General features: G+C 40.2%; 1 protein-coding gene across 11 annotated transcripts in view; it reads right to left on the bottom strand.

Moving 5' to 3' along the window:
* Positions 1-22,890, bottom strand: part of LOC124551077 (gastrula zinc finger protein XlCGF7.1-like) — a 430,243-nt gene that overhangs the window by 306,611 nt on the left and 100,742 nt on the right. For 4 of the 11 annotated variants that reach the window (XM_047125991.1, XM_047125992.1, XM_047125990.1 and 1 more), the window contains 2 exons: positions 17,133-17,182; positions 3,101-4,918 (listed from right to left, as the gene is read on the bottom strand). In XM_047125991.1, the coding sequence (XP_046981947.1) occupies positions 4,003-4,918; positions 17,133-17,182 (966 nt within the window). In that variant the 3' untranslated portion in view covers positions 3,101-4,002. Of the gene's footprint in view, positions 1-3,100; positions 4,919-13,318; positions 13,805-17,132; positions 17,183-22,890 lie in introns of those variants that run through there. The other 7 variants (XM_047125995.1, XM_047125994.1, XM_047125988.1 and 4 more) reach the window with 6 other exon arrangements.

Genomic DNA, 22,890 nt, shown 5'->3' with positions numbered 1-22,890 from the left:
GGGCACTTGTACTGAAACTATACAGGTTCCAATTAATATTTGCAGGACAATGTGAAGATCGTACTACACATAGTTGAAATTATAATAGTTTTTAGATGATTCTATCATTTATCGTCCAGTAAAGTCACCAGAAGATCAAAACTAACTGCCGGACGATTTAAATACGATTGGCAATAAATAATGAAAAGAGCGATGTTATCCGTGTGTGTACTAAACTAATTCCTTTAAACTTCGTTTACAAGATCAACCAGTCAAATCTATAGGCTGTAGATTCTACTTAATACCTCTGATTACAATTACGACCTACTTAAATAGGAATGGACACACAGAAAATGTTGTCGGCGTTTTAATGACAAAACACTGTTTTGGAGCATTGCTACGCAGTTGGAGAGCCTTTGCTGGTACGATTGATGGAGGAGGTTGAAAGAGTCTAAAGAAGGGCAGCTCGTTTGGTATTATCGTGAAACAGGGGAAAGAGTGTCGCGGAAATTATACAGGAGTTGGGGTGGGACTCATTAAAACAATGGCGTTTTTTGACGTGGCGCGATCTATATATGAAATTTCGATCACCAACTTACACTTCCGAATTCGAAGATATATTGTTGAGTCCCATCTACATTGGAAGAAATGATCATCAGAATAAAATACAAAAAAGCAGCGCTCAGACGGAGAGATGTAGGTGTATTATCCCGCGCGAAATTCGAGAATAGGAGACAAATAAGTTGAAAGTGGTTCGATGAACCCTCAACCAAGCACTTGCGTGTGACTTGCAGAGTACCCATGTACATGTAGATGAAGAATATATGCATTATCTTAGGAGCTTACCTTCAGCACACATGCCGGCTGGAGTGGCCGAGCGGTTCTAGGCGCTACAGTCTGGAACCGCGCGACCGCTGGTTCGAATCCTGCCTCGGGCATGGATGTGTGTGATGTCCTTAGGTTAGTTAGGTTTAAGTAGTTCCAAGTTCTAGGGGACTGATAACCTCAGAAGTTAAGTCCCATAGTGCTCAGAGCCACTTTCAGCACACATCTGTCGTGCTGCTTGGTAAACATCAATTTTTTCATCCTCGGTTAACTTTCTTAATGTACGGTAGTTAGGCACCATAAACGTTCCAATTTTATGCAACGTACTAACGCACATTTTCTGTTCTAGAAAGGCACCGGCGGCTTGTTTCAAAGGTTTCATGTTATGAAAATACATTTTATCAACATACATATTTCACAAGTGGTTCTATAATATTCAGATGGAATAAAATTACAAACCTCTTCATCATTATCCCGTACAGTACAGTGAGCTTATAAGGCATAAAACCACGGTAGAACTAAATGTAGGGTTGGCTCCTTGTCACCCTCTAGATCAACTGTGGCTTCTTTAAACGGCTTAAGAAATTCTATAAGCTGGCCAGTTATATGGTGGTCATAACCCGGCATCTTATCAGAGGCACCTTCGTTATGTAAGACAGCCTTCACTGAATCAATATGAGAATGGACTGATACAAGCATGTCAAAATAACTATTCCAACGAGTTGAAACCCACTGCTTTAAAGATGAGTTCAGTCTCACACAGAGACCTCTTCTCTTGAAGTTGGAAACCGTAGCCCGCACTGTATTAAGAATGACTAATATATTTGGAACATTTTCTTTCAAAAACTGTTCGCTCAGAACATGTTTCAAGACTGTGTTTATACTATGAGCTATGCATGGAAGACGCTGATATATTTCGAGAGCTTTGACAATGTTACTGCCCTGGTCTGTGACAAACGTAATTTTGGCAATGTCTTCACGAGAAACACCCATAGTTTCTAAGCGATCTTCCAGCTCGTTTCGAATATTCGAGCCAGTTTTTGGGCAGTCAGGAAACGCAGAGCGCATCAGTACATATTTATTCAAACGCCAGTCTGAATTTATGTTATGCATTGTCACGGACATGTAATGCACCCCTCTGTAATTGTCTGTCCATAGATCAATTGTACTGGCACATATACCAGAACGAATCGCATGCATTATATCTGGGAGCATTTTGCTGCGCACTTTATCAGCTAAGGTTTGAACTTTCCTAGCTACTGTCACTCGGGAAGGCATAATATTTTTAATACCAACTGAGCCATATTTTTTACCTATGTCGATTAGTGTCTGCTCTAAATTAAGAAATCCTTCTCCCTCTATACTTCCAAATGGTCTCAGGTCCTTAGCACACATTTCGACGCACTTTTCGGCCACTAAATCTTTGTCCTCTTTCAAGATATTTACGGAGTGAGGGAACTGCTTGTCAAATTTGCACACATGTCGTAACATACTCGAGGTTCCCGAATAAGTACTTAAGAGCTTTTTACATAGTTTGCATTGAGACACACCTACCGATTTATTTGAAGGTGAAGCTTGGCAGGCCTGCGGGAACCCAGATAGACCGGGCTTGCGGGAGCCCAAGCCGGCCGCATTACCCACTATGCCTCAGTACACGCGCACTCTTGTGTTTACGTCGCGGCAGGCTGACCTGCATGAACGGTTGCAGAGGAGCTAGGGGCAAGCAGGCTGCAAGGGGAATTTGTACACCTCTAGTCATATGTCTGCTAACAATGATGTCGTCGTGTGGCCGACACCAGTCGGACTCAGGTATCAAGAACATTTAAAGCTTTTTATGGTGGTTAACTTCCCTTATATGTTGCATTCTCAGTTTCATGACGAACTCGGTACAAAGCATTGGCTGTATTACCACACTGAGAGGTACACACTGTGGATAACAATACATGCAACCACCATCTGGTAACACCTACCAAGTTTTTTGGATTTATATTAAATCATTGAAATAACTGTTTTTGAATCTATTTAAGAGTAGTAACATGTCAGCGCACACACACACACACACACACACACACACACACACACACACACACACACACACACAAGGGAGGGACTATTTTGTTAACATTTTTGTAAGATATTTGTCTGAGTATATAATATATGTAACGTTTAATATTACAGAAAGATGAACACTGTTATGTACCAACCGTTTATCACTGTGAAAATTACAGGTGAAACAAGCATTCTGATAAAGAACGAAATCTTGTTTCTCAATAAAACGTGCAGTAGCACAGATTTGTAAAACGTTTTTAATGTCCAACACATTATTACCTAAAACGAAAAGCAGATTGCTACAAGATGTTAGTATTATTTTTATTTCACAATATCAAGCATAATTTCAATAAAAAATGAATTCCAATCACAATGATGTCTTGCAACCAATCAATCCTACTGTGGCTTTGGATGGAAAATATGGCCAAGTGTCACTGCATCAGATAACCACATTTTACAATAAGACAAAAGGAAAGGGAGAGGAAAAACTAAAGTTAGGTAGTCTTTGTTGCAGATACAATTCTGGAATTCTTGGATGCTCTGAAATCCCTGTGCCAAAGTACTTCACCACACCGCTAGAGGACAGGGAAAAAAAATGACACAGGCTACTGGTAAAGTGGAAATGGGTTGCTCCACATCGTTTTAGTTAGTCTAGCTGCATGCAACTGCACAGAGGCACAGAGATCTCAATGTGTACCAGATATGTACATATAAAACGAAGAGACATTAACTATTTAACTTCACTTTTTAGATGAGATAATGAAAACTATCACTACTCCCTGTGACCCTGCAGGACCTACAGATATTGCAATCACACAAGATGTGAGATTTCACAAGTACTTTTTAAGCTGTTTCTCCTCTTCAGCTACTTATAGTACAATCACAGCATTACCAGTATTAACCACTGTGCACTCACAGTCCATTTTCATGTGGCACTTACGCATACTGTGGGCATTGTGAACCTCTGAGGAAATACATAAGTATAGAATGGCCGCTTATGTGGAGAACTAGGTGCATTTGCATGTTGCTGCAGTAAAAAGTTACATCTGATAAATGTTACAAATTTATTTTTTCGTCACCAGTGTGCAATCACGAGTGTTCCTTCAACATGGTGATGACTCTGCTTCTCTTATGACACACTAGACAGCTTTATAGGCGTTCACTGGTGTGCAGCTGCGAATGCTGCTTGAGTGTCGAGCTACGAGTGAATGTCTTGTTGCAAACGACACACCTGTGGGGGCGTTCACTACTGTGCAATCGTAAATGCTGATAAAATGCCGAATTACGAGCGAATGTCTTGTTGCAAACGCCACAGGTGTAGGGGCGTTCGCCAGTGTGCACTCGCAAATGATCCATCAGATTATTTTTGACAATGAAAGTCTTGTTGCAAACGCCACAGATGTAGGGGCGCTGGCCAGTGTGCACCCGCATATGATCCCTCAGTTTTCTTTTGACAATGAAAGTCTTGTTGCAAATGCCACAGATGTAGGGGCGTTCGCCAGTGTGCACCCGCAAATGATCCCTCAGTTTACTTTTGACAATGAAACTTTTGTTGCAAATGTCACAGATGTAGGGACGTTCGCCAGTGTGCAACAGCAAATGATGCTTCAGTGAATCATTATGTGCGAATGTACTGTTGCAAACACCACAGCTGTATGGACGTTCACCAGTGTGCAGTCGTGAATGCTGCTTCAGTGCCGAATTTCGAGCGAATGTCTGATTGCAAACGCTACAGCTGTAGGGGCGTTCACCGCTGTGCACTCTAATGTGCCTTTTCAAATCGGAACTCTTTGTGAAAGTTTTGTGACACATGCTACACGATTGCGTAAGTTCATGTCTGTTCAAGTGCGTGTGCTCCTTCAGTTCCTGCAACTGTGCAAATGTCGTTTTGCAGATGCTACATCTGCGCCCCACATATCTAGCACAGATTTTATTCCCACAGGATGCTTCCTGCTTGGTGCTGCACTGTAGCCTGTCGCCTGTTCCTGAAGCCAGTGGAATGCAGGTAATCAAATCTCCGCTGTCATCATTAGTCTTGTCATCCTCTGCACCAACATGGATAGCACTGTAGAAAGTGGAGAAAACTGTGTCAGAAACTATTGTGATAACAGTGCAAGCATGGTGATGAAACTTATATTAACAAATGCGAGATTGGGAAATGTCTCAAAAGTTCCAGTAAACCATGTTACAAAGTAAGAGCACAATGTCTTGAATTTATATAATGTTTAGGCCCTTTTCATGAAGCAGCAAAGGGAGTTGACTTCCTTTGAGGCACCACTTTAAAATCCAAAACCTTCTAAATTTGTCAGAGAGTATTACACAGAAGTTAAATGTAGGTAGATTCACTGAAAGAGGGATTACTGAAAAGTGAAACACCAGGATAACACTAACAACAATAATTACTCCAGCAGATGTAAAAAAGTAACTGAGACTGATTACAGAACTCTAATGCATATTGCATGAAATTCTACATCAACATATATATTCTGCAAGCTTTGGATGGTGTGTGATGGGTGCTTAACTTTCAATATTCCTTTTACCTTAGCTCAGTGATATGATGCAACAGGTTTAGGCTATTGTCATAGCTGTCCTACCATCTAGAAGTCACTGGTCTTAAAAACAAATGAGCGACTTTGCTTAGTTTATTATAAACAATTCCACCTAGATCGTGGAGAAGAGGCTGAATAAAAACATTGACAGAGTGATGGACCATGGAAGGAATGTTGCACTATAGGGAACGTAAGTCAACCTTGAAGGTGTTTGGAAAAAAACTATTTGAATGACAGTAGGAGGTAGGACAAAGTTCAAACTAGAGTCTGGTAGAAATCTGCGTAAGTATTCATCCTGAAAACAAAATCGAAACCTAAAGTAGTACTGAGGTGAACAGACAATAATATATAAAAATAATCTAGACTATTTGTGTTGTTTACATCCTAAGTATTACATTCACAATGTTGATGTGTTACTATATTTATTCACCCAATATCATCAACTAATTTGATTAAAATGGGCTATTAGTTTTGCCAATGCCCACACCCACTTGCACCCAAAGAACAATGGTCATCAAAATGATCAAGGTAAAAAGTTATTCTTTCTGATGGTACTACATTCTAACATTCTACAAAATCGAAATTAATATAAATACATATCTTAACTGACAACTTGAAGAAAATATATCATAAACTAGTAACTATCAAATAATTAATACAATATAATCTATAAATTAAGAAGGATCACACACAAACACTTGAATATCCACATCTGGATTGTCAGACGCTATTTTGTAGCTCATATGATATATGTGCTTTGAAAATATGAGACTGTGTGTAAGATAGCCTGTTTGAATATTTTCTTATGCTGGGCTGATAATTGATCCAATATCCTTCTGTTCTCTTTATTTCTACAGTTTTCCAAACAAATTTCAGGGTTGTAATGGTTGCTTACTCTCTGTGTTTACATAAAACAATCAAACTGTGCACGACCAAATGTTTCTTGTTGTTTTGTTTTAGGGAACAAAAACAACTAGGGTCATACGCACCTATGTCAGAATCATAGATCATGAAAACGACAAAGAAAAAATGACTCAATCGACAGAATGAAAGACAGCTAAAAACAGGGACTTGTAAAAAGGTCCATAAAATACGCAATAGAGACAATGGAGGTCCTGAAATAAAAATTAAATGTCCTTTGCCATATTTCTACGATGGACAAAAAGTAAAAAAGCAGTTGACAGCCCAGGCGTCATTTGCTAGAACGGCCGATAACTCAGACACCAACCAAAAATGAGAATGTAAGTAGTTAAAAAAATGGTATTCCATAACAAAATGGCGAACCGTTAAAGGCTGAAGGCAATGAGCACAAAGATGTGGGGATCACCACTTAACAAATGCCGATTGCTGAAAAGACAGTGCCCAATACACAATCTAACTACAATGATCTCCTCGTGGTAAGAGGGTCGAAAGGAAGTCGTCCAAGCTGCTAGCAGTAGCTTAAGTCCCTGGATCTTGTTGCCATGAAGGAAAGACCAGTGCTGATGCCAAAGTGACACCACCTGCTGACCAATGGCAACACAGAGATCATTGAGGCGAATGGAAGAACTAACAGGCCAAGGTGCAAGGACTGTAGCCTTGGCAGCAGTGTCAGTGGACTGGTTTCCGATCAGACTGACGTGACCAGGGACCCAGATACACATCACAGTGGCTCCATCAAGAGTGAGCAAGTGAAAGCTTTCCTGAACCTGTTGCACTATGGGATGGATGCTCTACGGCACACAGAGACTCTGAAGGGCAATGAGTCAGAGAACATGACAAATTGAAAAGCCTGTCACTAGATGTACTGGGTGGTCTGAAATAGGACGAAGAGCTCCGCTATAAATACTGAGCAGTGTTCTGGAAGCTGATTCCGAAAATCGTCGGCGCCAGCGACGAAGGCACATCCAACATCACAGTCAGCCTAAGACCCATCAGCGAATACAAATGTACTATTACGGAGTTCCGTGCGAAAGTCGTGAAACTTACAGCACTAGAGCAAGGCTTGAGTAGCGTCCTTAGGAAACAAATGAAGTCCAAGGTGAACACGGGCCACAGCATGAAGCCAAGATGGTGAAGGGTTCACACACACTGGGAATGTGTCAGGTAATGTGAAGTTAAACGAACTCCAAGAGGTAACAGAGAGGAGGCGATCAAAGTAGTCATTGAAGAAAGAGGCATAGGATGGGTGGCTAGGCATGGCAGACAAACAGCATGCATATCTGCCGAGGAAAAAATTACAGTGGTATCACAGCGGTAGTTCGGAAGCTTCTGCAAGCAGACCCTCAACTGGGCTCATATAAAAGGCGACAGTGGCCAAACAGATGCCACGATGGTGGACTGTATTGAGACGGCATAAGATGGACGGACGTGCAGATGTGTAAACAAAAGACCCATAGTGTAGTTTCGAATGAACGAGGGACTGGTACAAAGGGAGGAGGGTGATCTTATCTGCTCCCCAAATACCGCTGAGTACATGTAGCACACTGAGAGACATCGTACAGTGGGCAGCCACGGAAAATTTTCCTACCGAGCGTGAGCCACAGTAATGTCGTAGTTTCAGTGAACAGAAGAGCAACAGGCCCAAGATTTCAAAGACGGTGGAAGAAACCCATTGCGCCGCCGGAAATTCACACAAACGGTTTGTAAATGGAAAAGTGAAAGCCACTGTCGATGCTCCATAAGCAAAGACGATCGAGACAATGCAGAAGACGCCACTCAAGGAGGGAAGTCCATGGAGAACTGCAATAGATGGCAAAATCGTAAACAAAAATAAGAGCCGGAGATGCCCAGCGGAAGACAGACCGTAATAGGGTTATTGGCGATAGCAAAGAGGACAACAAGGCAAAACGCACACGTACCTTCAAAACTCGGTCTTTTTAAAATTCCTGAAGGAGACATGGCATGCGACTTCAAAAGCCCCACATGTAGAGACTAGAGAGGATACCAATCTCCCAGTGTATCGTATGCTTTCTCTAAATCGAGAAACACGGCCACAGTCTGGTATTTATGCAGAAAACCATTCATGACATGGGTTGACAAAGTGATGAGATGGTCAACTGCAGAACAGCTTGCTCGAAATCGACACTGTGCAGTGGTTAGTAAATCCAAATGTTTATTCTGGTACCCACATTAAATGGCACACATCAGACGCTTCCCACATTGACAAAGCGTGACCCCAAGACTACTGAGGAAAAGGTACTCCTGTTTTCGGCTGAAAGAGCCTTACTTTTAATACTGATTCAACATTGGCTAACATATGAGTGGTTATATCAGGATTTTTGTCTACTGGGTTGAGACCTGGACACTACAGTGATATATCTTACTCCACATTTTACCACATATTTGTTGATCTAGTACAAATTTCAATTGTCCAGAATCCCTCTACTTTCAACATTAATTCGAAATTTTATTTTTAACTATAGGTTTGCAGCACAAAGCGACACTGCTACAAGAACTGGAACCGAAAAACACCTAACAACACTAACTCTGCTGTGCATGTAACAATGGTTTGCAGAGTACATACCTAAATGTACGAGGATCACCCAAAATGTAACTTTCCCTACTTTATTTCTCATAAAAGGTGGCTGTGACATGTGATGGATGTGCGCTCAGATGGTATGTGTTGACAATACTAAAACCGACTTACAATGAACACCGCAGTATCTTGCCAGTAAGCTGCCAATCAGCATGGAGTTACCACTAGAAAGTGCGTCCACATATATGCTGTGCTCTGTCATTCGTTCCTGCATGAAAACTAATATCCACTGTCGATATCCATGGAGTTAATTTCTGACTATGAGGAAGGTTGTATGAGCACTGTAATGGGGAAGAGTCATGAGTCATCCGACTCCTGAGACAAAATGTCAGAGCATCGTGTGGAAGAAAGAAGGGACAAAAAAAGGCAAACGTAACACATTCGGCATGGGAACTTGTGGCAACAATTTTTTGGAACTGTCAGGGGATGTTATTCGTTCATCGCCTCCCTTGCAACGCTACAGTGAATGCAGTGAGATACTGTAATTTCTTGAGAAACCTGTGAGCTGTCAGCAAAAGAAAACGTCGTGGATTTTTGCCGTTCCCTTCCTTTATGACCATGCTCTGTCTCATGCAGCTCGGCACACTCTGATAGGGCTCATAAGATTTAACTGGAAAGTGTTCCCACATCCTCCATGCTCACCAGACCTTACCCAAAGTGATTTTCACATTTTTCGCGCAACTCAAATATCATCTTGGAGGTAAGCACTTCAACATCAATGATGAATTCAGATCTACAGTGAACAGCTGGTTACAAGCACAGGAGCTCACCTGTCACAACACTCGTTTGGAAAAACTTGTGAATGTTAATTAACATGCTTGGAACAACTTTGTGATTATGTAGAAAAGTGACAGAAGCATTGTATAGTGTCAATAAAATTATTTCAGCATGATAAATTGTGTGTAGTGTTTTTATAAAATAGTGAAACTTACTTACTGGATGTTTCTCTTAGAAATGATGATTCTCTGACAGCCGAGGATGGTCTCACAAAATTGAGTCTGATTACCGAGGCAAGCCGAATTCTTCTGCTGATAGATGTGTGTGTGTCTCCACGATACTTAATCGTTTATTATATATTAATGTAGCTCTTCTACTTGCTTTCTGGACATCAGATATAACAAAATCTGGTAAGGGCATCACATTCAGGTGAATTCAGATCTGGTTACCTATTACGAGGAAATTATCTTTTTTATATAAGGGTCTGCAGCCACTGTAGTCTTCTTGTATGGTGTCATTTTGCTGAGTAGTTTGATGTTTTCTTCTAAAATAGCCACTTAATTTGGTAATTCAGAAATATTACAAACATCTATGTGGAGGAAGCAACAAATGATGTTGTCCATAATAATAATAATATTTACTATCTTTACAAAACTGCATTGATCCACAGTTTCCATGACGTCATGTAAAAGTAGGTTTTCATAAAAACAGTGTTTTGGAATCCACACTGGTTGATACGGACGAGGAAATCTGTTCTAGAATTTTCACTATGTTTGGTCACAGATTGTATTCTATGATTTTACAACAGACAGGTGAAAAAACAAAATATATTGGACAGTAGATTCGTAGATCAATTCCGCCAGGCTTCCTGTACACGAGTGAAACATGTGCTATCTTCCAAGACAGCTTTTTGTTTGAGGAATGTATGTGTTACCGTGAATGACCGAAATTGGAGAATGTCGACTTCCACCGGTGAATGTCAATAGATGCCATATACGTCGGTGAAAGATCGAATATTTCATTACATTGTTGTACATTCGGACCCTCTCCGGCGTGTGTCGACAATCACAGATATGCTCTGGTGGAGGTCCAAAACAGAAGAGTCAAAAAACAAGCTACTGGCTCTCTCCCGCCAAATCCTTTGTTCTGCTCGGAGTCAATCACCTTTGTCAGTCTTATGCAAGCTTTGATAACACGAGCAACGTTTTTTAATTTTTTTCCCGATATACTAATTTATATCAAAGGGATACTGCAATAAATCGTGATCTTATTCATGAAAAGTTAAATGTATTAATTGCGGGTAAACGAGAAGACAATTGTTTTTATTTTTCACAAGAAAAGTATTCCAAAATACTTTCTGAAGTGGTTTCTGCTAAAATTAAATGCAATATACCTTTGGATTATAGACGATTAAAACGTTTTGATGTTTTAAAAATTAATGATGAAGAGAAGTTAATTGTACCATTAAAACCAGGGGAAACGAACATACAGTATTATGTTACCAATGAAGAATTGTACAGTATACTATATGAAACTCACATCAGAACAGGCCACAGAGGAAGAACACGTATGCTTAAAGAGTTGCAAGTTAAATACAAAAATATTACATATGAAGTTGTAATGTTGTATTTAAATTTATGCAAACAGTCTCAAATGAAACAGTGCACCTAAGAAAGGTATTGTTGTGAAGCCAATGGTTAGTTCTGAATTAAACTCAAGACGTCAAGTTAATCTGATAGATCTGCAGTCAAAATGAGATGGCGAATATAAGTCCATAATGGTATATCAAGATCATTTAACTAAGTTTGTCCAGCTACGACCTTTTAAAACTAAACGAGCTGAAGAAGTAGCGCAACACGTTCTTTCATTATTTTTAACATTTGGTGCACCAGCAATATTGCAATCCGATAATGGTAGAGAATTTAGTAACCAAGTCATATCCGAAATACGCGCTATGTAGAAAGAAGTTAAACTAGTTCATGGAAAGCCCCGTCACAGTCAAAAACAAGGTTCAGTTGAAAGGGCCAATCAGGATATACAGAATATGCTAACTGCATGGATCAATGATAACGATACAAATAAATGGTCAGATGGTTTATCCTTTGTTCAATTTGCCAAGAACACTACGGTCCACGAAGGAATACGCCAAAGTCCTTATGAAGCCATGTTTGGCGTTAAAGAAAAAAGAGGCATAGCATCGTCTTTTTTGCCTGGTGAACAAATCGCAAATATTGAAACTGAAGAACAACTCGAAGAAACTGCCAATATTTCTGAAACCGAAGAACAGCTTGAAGAAACTTTTAATGCTTATAAAAAAATTTGAGCGGTGGTCATAGCGAAAACCATATTCCAAAGAAAAATATTGAAGAGGACCTAAAACCTACAACGTCTTCACATAAAATTCTGCCTGAAAAACACGAGTTGATTTCTACAAAAAGAGCGCCCGCGAAAGAAAATCTTCTACTGCAAGCAACAAAGATGTTACGAATCTCACAAAAACAATTTCCTCCTGCTGAAGTTGGTGATAATGTACGAATACAAGTCCCTGATGTCGACCGTGGTCGTACAGATAGCCGAAATGTGTTAGCGGTTGGTGTTGGAACAGAAGACTCCGACTTCTATAAACGGGCAAATAAAAATGGTACCCTCAAGCAGCTTTACACACGTAATCAGTTCGGAATTTGTAAAGAAAAGTTACTTTCCATAGATGACATTTCTTTTCAAGAAATGTCGCTGAGAGAAGCAGCTGCAGCTAATTCGAGAAGCGGAGGACAAGGCTATACACGTTGTCATTGCAAAAGGAAGTGTTCCACAAATAAATGCAGTTGTAAAAGCAAGGGACTCTTGTGCACTTCAAAGTGTCATAATAGTCTAAGTTGTTGCAATAAATAAGATTTGAATCACATTAGTAAGTAATTTTTTATAACTATTATTTTCTTTTCTCATGTAGGTTGTACGGTGTATTTTAAATTCTTGGTCATTCCTATCAGAAAAAGAGGCGAAAAAGTTACGTCACCCTTGTGACGTTTTATAGCTACTGAAATACGGAGAAGAAAATACAAATCTCCAACATGTTCAACATTCACCATTATTGCATGGTGAATGTCAACATTGACCGGTGAAAGTCAGAAATAAGGGTAGGCCTATTTAGCAAATATTTCGGACATACACTAAGCGACTATGTGAATGTTGACATTCACCGGTGAATGTCGACATTCTCCAGTTTCACTGTAACATATGCACAAAATATGAACAAAGTTTTCAGACTATAGGAAAGTCCATAAGAATAATAAACAAAAATAGTAGTTGAGCTCATGTAAAGATCCGTTCAAAACACGCATATTTTAACTAAACCATTTGAGTGCATTTGATAAAGACTACACAGACAGCTCAACCATGGAACGAAAGGTAGACTGAACTTACATTTAGCAACAAAGAATAAACATACAACTCAAAGCAGAATTTTCTACCACAGACTAAAACTCTACAAAAAGTTGCACAAAGAGCTTCAAGAGCTTACTAAAACAAATTTATCTAGGAAGGCATTTATGAAATACTCGTTAAGCATTACATTCTATACATTGAAGGATTACTTAGACAATACAGAGTAGGGATTTGGTACAAAATGTAGCACGTGTAAATAATAATGACGATAATAAAACATGTATCATTTCACGTAACACTTTCACACTATGTTTCTTCTTTCTTCTTCTTTCTTTTCTGGAAAAACTTTCTTTTGGAGCTATGTAAGGCATAATACTAACACATTCTCTTTCTGAGCTCAACATCTCGGGAACCAGGTTTCATCACTATGGTCCTGAGTCAGCTGATAGTTTGTATACTGTTACACTATGAAACAATGCGTATATAGTCTGTGTTGTGAATGCAGTGATTGGGAGTGAGAAATGAATGAACAGCATAGCATTAGCCTTTTACATTGTTAAATAGCTGCTTTGTAAAACAGTATTGTACATTGGGAACAAACCGAATGAGGTAGTAGTTTTAAACAGACCGGCCTTCTGTGTGTAAGAGCGGAGGGTCTAGTCTTCATCCAGCCATCGTTACTTATGTTTCCTGTGGCTTCCGAAAATTACTTCACGCAAACGCCACAATAGTTCCTACTATAATGCCACGGTCTACTTCCCATCCCATCATTGTCCAAGCAGACCTGTAAGTATGCAAATACATGAATATATGAATTTAATTATTTTTCTTGTCCTTAAATAGCAATATGAAGGCAGGTACAATATCCTCATGATCTACTCCTACTATTAAACTTGAAATAGGGTCTACCTCTAACAACAATTACATAAACTTCTGGCACTTATGCAACTTTCGAGATTTCGGCTATTTCTAAATACCCTTGAAAGTAATATCTATATTATTCATTTCTGCAGTAATATGAGAATTACACTGACTCAATACAAAGAAAATCTCCTTTGTAATGGAAAATTTGAAAATGCAGATCAAAAGTCCTTCACACTGCTACTCTCAGTTTCCGATTCTATATGATCCATCATTCAAGAGCTTCTGGACACAATCTTTGGCGCTATTGAAAGCCTTCCAACATGCTGACGAGGCTATTGTGGCAGCCATTCCGGGGTGCATTTGCGAGTGGAACAGAAAAGGAAATGACTAGTTGTGGTACAAGGTACCCTCCGCCATGCCCCATACAGTGGATTACCGAATATGGATGTAAATGCACGTGTAGAAACAACTGTAGATTGAAGCACACATTGGAACAAATGACACCTGTCGTCTGGACCCTAAGGCTGTACTTGGATGATTCCAGCGACTGGTAGAGAAGCTAAGAAGACCTGCCTTGTTCATGGACTTTCAACGAAGCTCACAATTTGCAGCATTTTAACAGAAACTGATCGTGGCCTCTGGTTCTGAGTCGAGTGCAACGAAAGAACCATAGAATTTGAGGTTCTGTGACAAGCCACACTGCAACTTCCTGTACTTGCGCCATGAAGTTGAGAACTGAAGGGTCCCCCTTATTAGGTCAGATGTGCATTATACATCAGAAGCTGCTACCCAGGCACTGACTGTGTGTGGGGTGCACATAAGAGTGTTTCAGATCAGGCAGATAACGACAGTTGTAGGAGACCTGGTTTAAGTCCAAGGAATGGCCCCCACAGGGGAGAGTGTTAAAATGTTAGTCTGAGGGGCAGTACAATGAAAACGAGATAGAAGTAAAAGTAAATTGTTTATTATTTCATAAGTATTCGCTGTAACTGTTAATACATTTATCTCAAAATGAGACAAGACAGCCAGTGAGTTCAAGAAAAAAAGTTTGCAGTTGCCTACAGAACGATGGTTGTATTAACGCCTTCATATTTTAATCCAAAGATCCACGAACGTCTTTCTTCATGACTCCAAAAATATGGAAATCGCACGGGGAGAGATTGGGACAGTATTGTGGTCGTGAAAGAGCTTCCCAGCGAAACTTCTCCAGTGTAATCGAAATAACATTCGCAACATGTGGGCGGGCATCATCTTCCAACAAAATGACGCTGTCCATCAAGATTTCTGCGTGTTTGCGCATGAGAGATCACTTACGTTTTTACGAAGTGTTGACATACCACTGTGCATTACTTGTGGCGCCTTTTCCACAAAGTCAATGAGCCGCAGACTCTTGCTGTAAATTAAAATAAAATAAAGGTCATCATGACTTTCCTGAAGCTGCTGTACCTGTTGTTTCGATTGTGTTGCAGAAATTCCGTCGAGAATACCCCACACATACGCTAAGCAGTACCAATTTCTCCCCATGCGATTTCTGTATTTTAGGACCCCTGAAGAAAGAAATTTGTGGCCAAGGATTTCCTTCGGATGAAGAGGTGCACACACTCACGCGAAACAACGAAATTCACTGTGTCAAATCCAATACACTGTGAAAGAGTGAAAAAGCAGTATAAAGAATTAAAAGAAGACAGCAGATACTTGCAGCTGGCTGATTCTGGAAGAAAAGAGTTGGAACCAGCCACTCTGGAACACACTGAAATCTCCAACCTAAAATCTTAGGTCGGCTCTTCAACTGTAAGTCCATATTCTCAAGAGCATGATTCCCATCAGAGAGGGAGAGTGCTCACCGATCCAAAAGCTTAACCACCACTTCTTCGACTTGGAACTAGTTTTCAAAGGACGTTTTTTTTTTACTTATGGGAGGAGGTGGTTGCTTGTGTTGAGGGGAGAGCTTAGTAGGCTTCTGATGGTGGGCTGAGGGATTTGGCTTAGGTGGTAAGCTAATTGCCAATGGCTTCCAAATAACTTATTTCAAGTGCAGCGTTTCCCGCACAGGAAAACTGACAAGTGCATGTGCTCGTACCTGAATCTTTGGTTCTTATATATATATATATATATATATATATATATATATATAGCGGTGTGTACCTTCCTTGGAGTCCAGGCGGTGAAGCCAAGGCACCAGTTCTCCAAAACACACAAAGTTCCATTGTTGCACTGCACAGTGGTCGCTGAAACATGCTCAGAGCTTACAGTAATGGAGGACTGATGACGCTTACCATCCCCAGCTTACGAACCCAGCGTCACCATACCCGCATCCAAATGCTGAGCCCCTCAGGACCGCACAGGATGGTGACAACTGCCCTCTCGCAAGTTAAGATACAAGTTGTTGGCTCATGAAAGACACCATGACCCAGGGTGATGTGTTTTACACTGAACCAATATTTCCAACAATGGGAGGTATCTGTAATTTTCAAACTCGTGCCAAATTTGATGTTCCAATGAATGGAATTCACAATTTTACCACAGTTTCGTGTAAGTAATTTCGAAGAGTGGGCATTCTCCAGCCCTGTAGATACTAATTAATTAATTACAGGAACACAAGCTGTGGGCAGAATAGGAGAACATGGCTGCATGTTTCACAGTGGATCAAGGGTGTAAACATTACAGGTCTGGTACCGCGCACCGCGGAATTTGAATCCGCGCCAGACGTCATGGACGTCGAAGATCCATAGAGGTCTCTGCACCATCGCGCCGTAAGCTGTGGCACCGCGCGTCTCCTGCCCTGCTTTTAGTGTGAGGGCACCACAGTGGAGCACGTGGTTCCAGCGGCCATTAGCAGCGCCCCCCATAGCGTACTCAAGCGCCTGCCTCTCGCTCAGCCAGCCAGTCTGATCTCGCGTACGTCTGTTGACACCTCGCCTCGCGTTAGAGTGGACGTGTTTGTTTCCTTGTGACTCTGTTGTTCGATCTTGTTGTATTCATTCGGTCCTTAGTTGGTCGTGTCCGTCCACTCTCGTTGTGTTGTTGTTCGCGGGCCTCTCCGCGGATCCCGCACGCTTTCCGGCATTGCTACCCCACGACCATCCCGGTCGCAGTTACAACAACAGGCACCTGTCACCAGTGTTCAATATTCTGTGTATACATGTGTACATCGTTATTTGCTGCGACAATGCACACAATATGAAGCTGTGGGACACCCCATGCACTAAATGAAAAAGAAGAGATACAAGAAAAAAATTGTACAATACCGTTCTGGTTCACTGCCACTACTTCTTGGCTCCACTTTATGTCTGAGCTCCTGAAAAAAGGATTAAGAGAAACTGCAATAACTGTACAATGCACTAACTACTTTTCACCCTTCAGTACAGATGGATAATTGTTTTTGGATTTGTCCATATTTCTCAACCATATTTCCTCACAAAGAATACTCTTTATTTCCCATTCCTCTGTATTCAATAGGTCTTTCTGTGTAACTTCACACACCTTCAACTTCCATCTTAGGCAAGCATACCTAACCTCAAACCTCCCTTTTCCTCTAGTCTCCTACTTGTCTGTTTCACACTGTACATCACTCCTTCTTCTCACATACTGCAAGGTAGTTGTCACGCCTATCTGCATGACAGCTGTTCTCCATACCTGCAGGCTTACAATTGAAACAATTTGCAATTTGACAGTGGTGTGGTACCAAGTATAAGCGCAAATCTATTCCCCAGGATCATGCTCATGTCAAGAAATGAAGGCAAACAACCTAAACACATGTTTATTGAAATTAAATATACAATCCCCCGCCCCCCTTCCCCTGCATTCTAAAGTTGTGACAGATCTCTAACTTCAAAAATAATGCTCTCATGTTTGGAATCCTTGTATGAACACATAAAAGCACAGGCCAACTACCACGTTTCAGCTTTTTAAAATTTTCCAGGAACAGCAGGACATTTAAAAGCCCTTTAATTTATTCTTAATTTGATCCCAAAAACAGCATCACATTTAAAAGCAAGCAGCAGCGTCACATATGATGCATACAAATTAAAGTCATATGTTATAGCAACAAACAATATTGTTCACTGCGAAATGATGAAAGATAGTATGAGGTGGAACAAAACATCACCTTTTGATGCTTCATACAGAATATATGCCTATAAAAGCCTTTTTAATAACACTTCATTGGTAAAACAAAAATGAAAAGACTAGGTTTTCCCTCCCACTGTACCAAATGCTAGGGCCCAAAATAGCACATGACAACATGATGTATCTGTTTAATCCAACAGTAAAGTAGGAATGTTAGATGTTTGAAATATATGAAGGATTAAAGCCAGAAAGCAATGGCCATTCCGGGGAGAGGCTAGAAATGGAACCACTCCAGGGGAAAAAAAACGAGTGTGGGGGCTAGGGAATGGTTTCTTTATTTGGGGGGGGGGGGGGGGAGGGGGTAGGATGCAGGGAATGTCTTTATTACAATTTACAATAACCAAAAATAAAACAACTGATACAATATAGTACAAGTCAACAACCACATGTATGCTCACATGATTTTTTTGCTTTGAAAACAACAGGACATGTAAAACCAATTAACAGTCAACAACAGCAGCACCACTTACAGCGTATACATACAAAATTCATGAAACAAAAGTCATACCCACTATAGCAACACATATCATCAATCATTACATCCATAAAAGAGTGTGGAAAGAAACCAAATTAGTATGACATTCAAAGTCATCACCACCTTTCAAATTACATCATCATCATAAATTACCTTATCACAAACAGACCTAACAGAATGTGTAACTATAACTTTTTTAAAACTGACACTTCATTGGTGCAAACAGATGTTAAAATCCTAGGTTGTGTCTCATACTGTAGTAAACGCAACGCCTCATTATGGTATGAATCTATTTAATCCAACACTACAGTAGTGATGGCACGTAAATGAAATATAATACAAAGGATTAATGCAAAAGGGCAATAGCAATTCCAGGAAGAAACAAGAACTGCAACCTTTCCTGAGAAAAGGGCGGGGGGAGGGGGGGGGAGGTTCGGGATGGAGATAGGCGGGCAAGGAAATGCGTGAAAGGAAGGAGCCAAACCAGAGGATTAATAAAAGGGGGCAACAAAAAGATATCACAAATTTTCTAAGTTTTATACTTGGATTGCATAGATACATCATGTTGTAATTTACTATCATGAGCACAGGCATTTGGTACAGTGTAAGACAAAATATGTTAGTGCCACTGAAGTGCCAATTTAAAAAAGTTTTTATAGTTGTGCATTCTCTTAGGCTTGCTTGCGATTAAGCTTTCTACAAAGATGATGTAATTCTAAATGTGGTGGTGATTTGAGTTTCGTACTACTTTGGTTTCTTTGCACACTATTTTATGGTTCACAGTGGTTGATTTTATGTGTTGCTATAACATATGGCTTTTGTCTGTATATAAGTGGCACTGCTGTTGCTGATTATTCACAGGTTTTAAATGTCCAGAAGTGTCTCGACAATTTTAAAAAGCTGAAATATGGTAGCTAATTTGTATTTTTATTGTATTAATTTTTTTGTCCTTGATATTTGGAAAATGTAATAAAGAAATTCCCTGCATCCTGATATGGCACTCCCCACCTGAGGTTTCCTTGTGACAGCGTAGGAACTAGACTATCAGTTGTATGTTTGTCCTGCCAATGTTCACAAAAAATCTTGACTTTGATACACATATATGTATAGTCTTAACATGATTTGCAAGCCATTACAGAATGTACCATTTGGTCCGTTTGGTACATATACCCTGGTACGATATGCTCTGTATCCTGCAATATGCACTTCATTTTTGTAACCGTTTATTGGATAAATCATAATTTTAACTTTTCATTTCACAGGATGATTTCAAAATGGGTTCAGGTAAATCAAAACTAGTCATCAATTACATGAAAACTGACTCTTTTGCATTATATGTATGCAGACAACCTTCAGTCATACCTAAGAGAAAGTCCAACATACCTGTGAACAGCCATACAGCACCTAAATGCAGACTTACATGCTTTACCCGAGTGAGCGCATAATGCAGGTTCAAAACTTAACTAAAATGCAAGCAATCTTAGTCACTCACAAAATACCTATTACGCCTCATTTCACAGAATCTTTTCCACAATTAAACCTAAACAGCACAAAAAGAACCTTTTCTTCAGTAGTTCTGAAACATTACCTAGACTGGACTAAACAAACAACTCAAGTATGTAAGAAGGTGTCACCATCACTTCATTCACTACAAACCTATAAAAAAGTATTTCCCCTCAAGTTTAAAAAGAAACTCACAGTCACTAATATTGCCCATTCTTAATTATGGTGATCCTATTCTCCACGGGCTTCCATATGAGAGTCCATGCCAGTTGAAACCGGCAATGAATGCTTTTGTGCTATAGATTTGTGACAAACATTATTTCAATAATATCATTACTGCCTATGGACAATTATCAATTTTTAGGTTAGAGGGACCCCCCTTGGGCGAAACGATAAAATACCTGACGGCTTACCAGAGAGGACATTATCATCGTCGATAAAGAACGTCCGTCCTCAGAGACCAAAAACAGGAAAAGTTAACGTATTATTGGTAAACTGCAGGAGTATCCAGGGCAAGGTTCCTGAATTAGTATCTCTTATTGAAGGAAATAGTGCGCATATAGTATTAGGAACGGAAAGTTGGTTAAAACCGGAAGTGAACAGTAACGAAATCCTAGACACAGAATGGAATATATACCGCAAGGATAGGATAAACGCCAATGGTGGAGGAGTATTTATAGCAGTAAAGAATTCAATAATATCCAGTGAAGTTATTAGCGAATGCGAATGTGAAATAATCTGGGTTAAGTTAAGTATCAAAGGTGGGTCAGATATGATAGTCGGATGCTTCTATAGACCACCTGCATCAGCAACCGTAGTAGTTGAGCGCCTCAGAGAGAACCTGCAGAACGTCGTGAAGAAGTTTCGTGATCATACTATTGTAATAGGGGGAGACTTCAATCTACCAGGTATAGAATGGGATAGTCACACAATCAGAACTGGAGCCAGGGACAGAGACTCTTGTGACATTATCCTGACTGCCTTGTCCGAGAATTACTTCGAGCAGATAGTTAGAGAACCAACTCGTGAAGCTAACCGTTTTAGACCTCATAGCAACAAATAGACCGGAACTTTTCGACTCCGTGAATGTAGAAGAGGGTATCAGTGATCATAAGTCAGTGGTTGCATCAATGACTACAAGTGTAATAAGAAATGCCAAGAAAGGAAGGAAAATATATTTGCTTAACAAGAGTGATAGGGCACAAATCGCAGAATATCTGAGTGACCACCATCAAACGTTCATTTCTGAGGAAGAGGATGTGGAACAAAAATGGAAAAAATTCAGAAACATCGTCCAGTACGCCTTAGATAAGTTCGTACCGACTAAGGTCCAAAGCGAGGGGAAAGATCCACCGTGGTATAACAATCATGTACGAAAGGTACTACGGAAACAAAGAAAGCTTCATCATAGGTTTAAGAGTAGTCGAATCATAGCTGATAAGGAAAAGCTGAACGAAGCGAAAAAGAGCGTAAAGAGAGCAATGAGAGAAGCATTCAACGAATTCGAACATAAAACATTGGCAAACAATCTAAACAAGAACCCTAAAAAGTTTTGGTCATATGTAAAATCGGTAAGCGGATCTAAATCCCCTATTCAGTCACTCGTTGACCACGATGGCACCGAAACAGAGGACGACCGAAGAAAGGCAGAAATACTGAATTCAGTGTTCCGAAACTGTTTCACTGCGGAAAATCGTAACACGGTCCCTGACTTCAGCCGTCGCACGGACGCCAAAATGGAAAATATTGAAATAAACGATATCGGAATTGAAAAACAACTGCTATCACTTAGTAGCGGAAAAGCATCAGGACCAGACGAGATACCCTTAAGATTCTACAGTGATTATGCTAAAGAACTTGCCCCCTTTCTATCAGCAATTTATCGTAGATCGCTGGAAGAACGTAAAGTACCTAGCGACTGGAAGAAAGCGCAGGTCGTTCCCATTTTCAAGAAGGGTCATAAATCAGATGCGAATAATTATAGGCCTATTTCGCTTACGTCAATCTGTTGTAGAATAATGGAACATGTTTTGTGTTCTCGTATTATGACGTTCTTAGATAATACAAATCTCCTTCATCATAACCAACATGGATTCCGCAAACAGAGAACATGTGAAACTCAGCTCGCCCTATTTGCCCAAGAAATTCACAGTGCCGTAGACACTGGCGAGCAGATTGATCCCGTATTCCTGGACTTCAGGAAGGCATTTGATACGGTTCCGCACTTACGTTTAGTGAAAAAAATACGAGCTTACGGAATATCGGACCAGGTTTGTGATTGGATTCAGGATTTCCTAGAAGAAAGAACACAACATGTCATTCTTAACGGTTCAAAATCTGCAGATGTAGAGCTAATTTCGGGAGTACCGCAGGGAAGCGTGATAGGACCTTTATTGTTTACAATATACATAAATGACTTAGTTGACAACATCGGTAGCTCCGTGAGGCTATTTGCAGATGACACGGTTGTCTACAAGAAAGTAGCAACATCAGAAGACTCGTACGTACTCCAGGAGGACCTGCAGAGGATTAATGCATGGTGCGACAGCTGGCAGCTTTCCCTAAACGTAGATAAATGTAATATAATGCGCATACATAGGGGCAGAAATCCATTCCAGTACGATTATGCCATAGGTGGTAAATCATTGGAAGCGGTAACGACCGTAAAATACTTAGGAGTTACTATCCGGAGCGATCTGAAGTGGAATGATCACATAAAACAAATAGTGGGAAAAGCAGGCGCCAGGTTGAGATTCATAGGAAGAATTCTAAGAAAATGTGACTCATCGACGAAAGAAGTAGCTTACAAAACGCTTGTTCGTCCGATTCTTGAGTATTGCTCATCAGTATGGGACCCTTACCAGGTTGGATTAATAGAAGAGATAGACATGATCCAGCGA

This window comes from Schistocerca americana, chromosome 9 (genome assembly GCF_021461395.2).
Source record: "Schistocerca americana isolate TAMUIC-IGC-003095 chromosome 9, iqSchAmer2.1, whole genome shotgun sequence".
NCBI lineage: Eukaryota > Metazoa > Arthropoda > Insecta > Orthoptera > Acrididae > Schistocerca > Schistocerca americana.
Note: the sequence above shows the minus strand (reverse complement) of the source record. Positions and strands in the feature narration are given on the sequence as shown.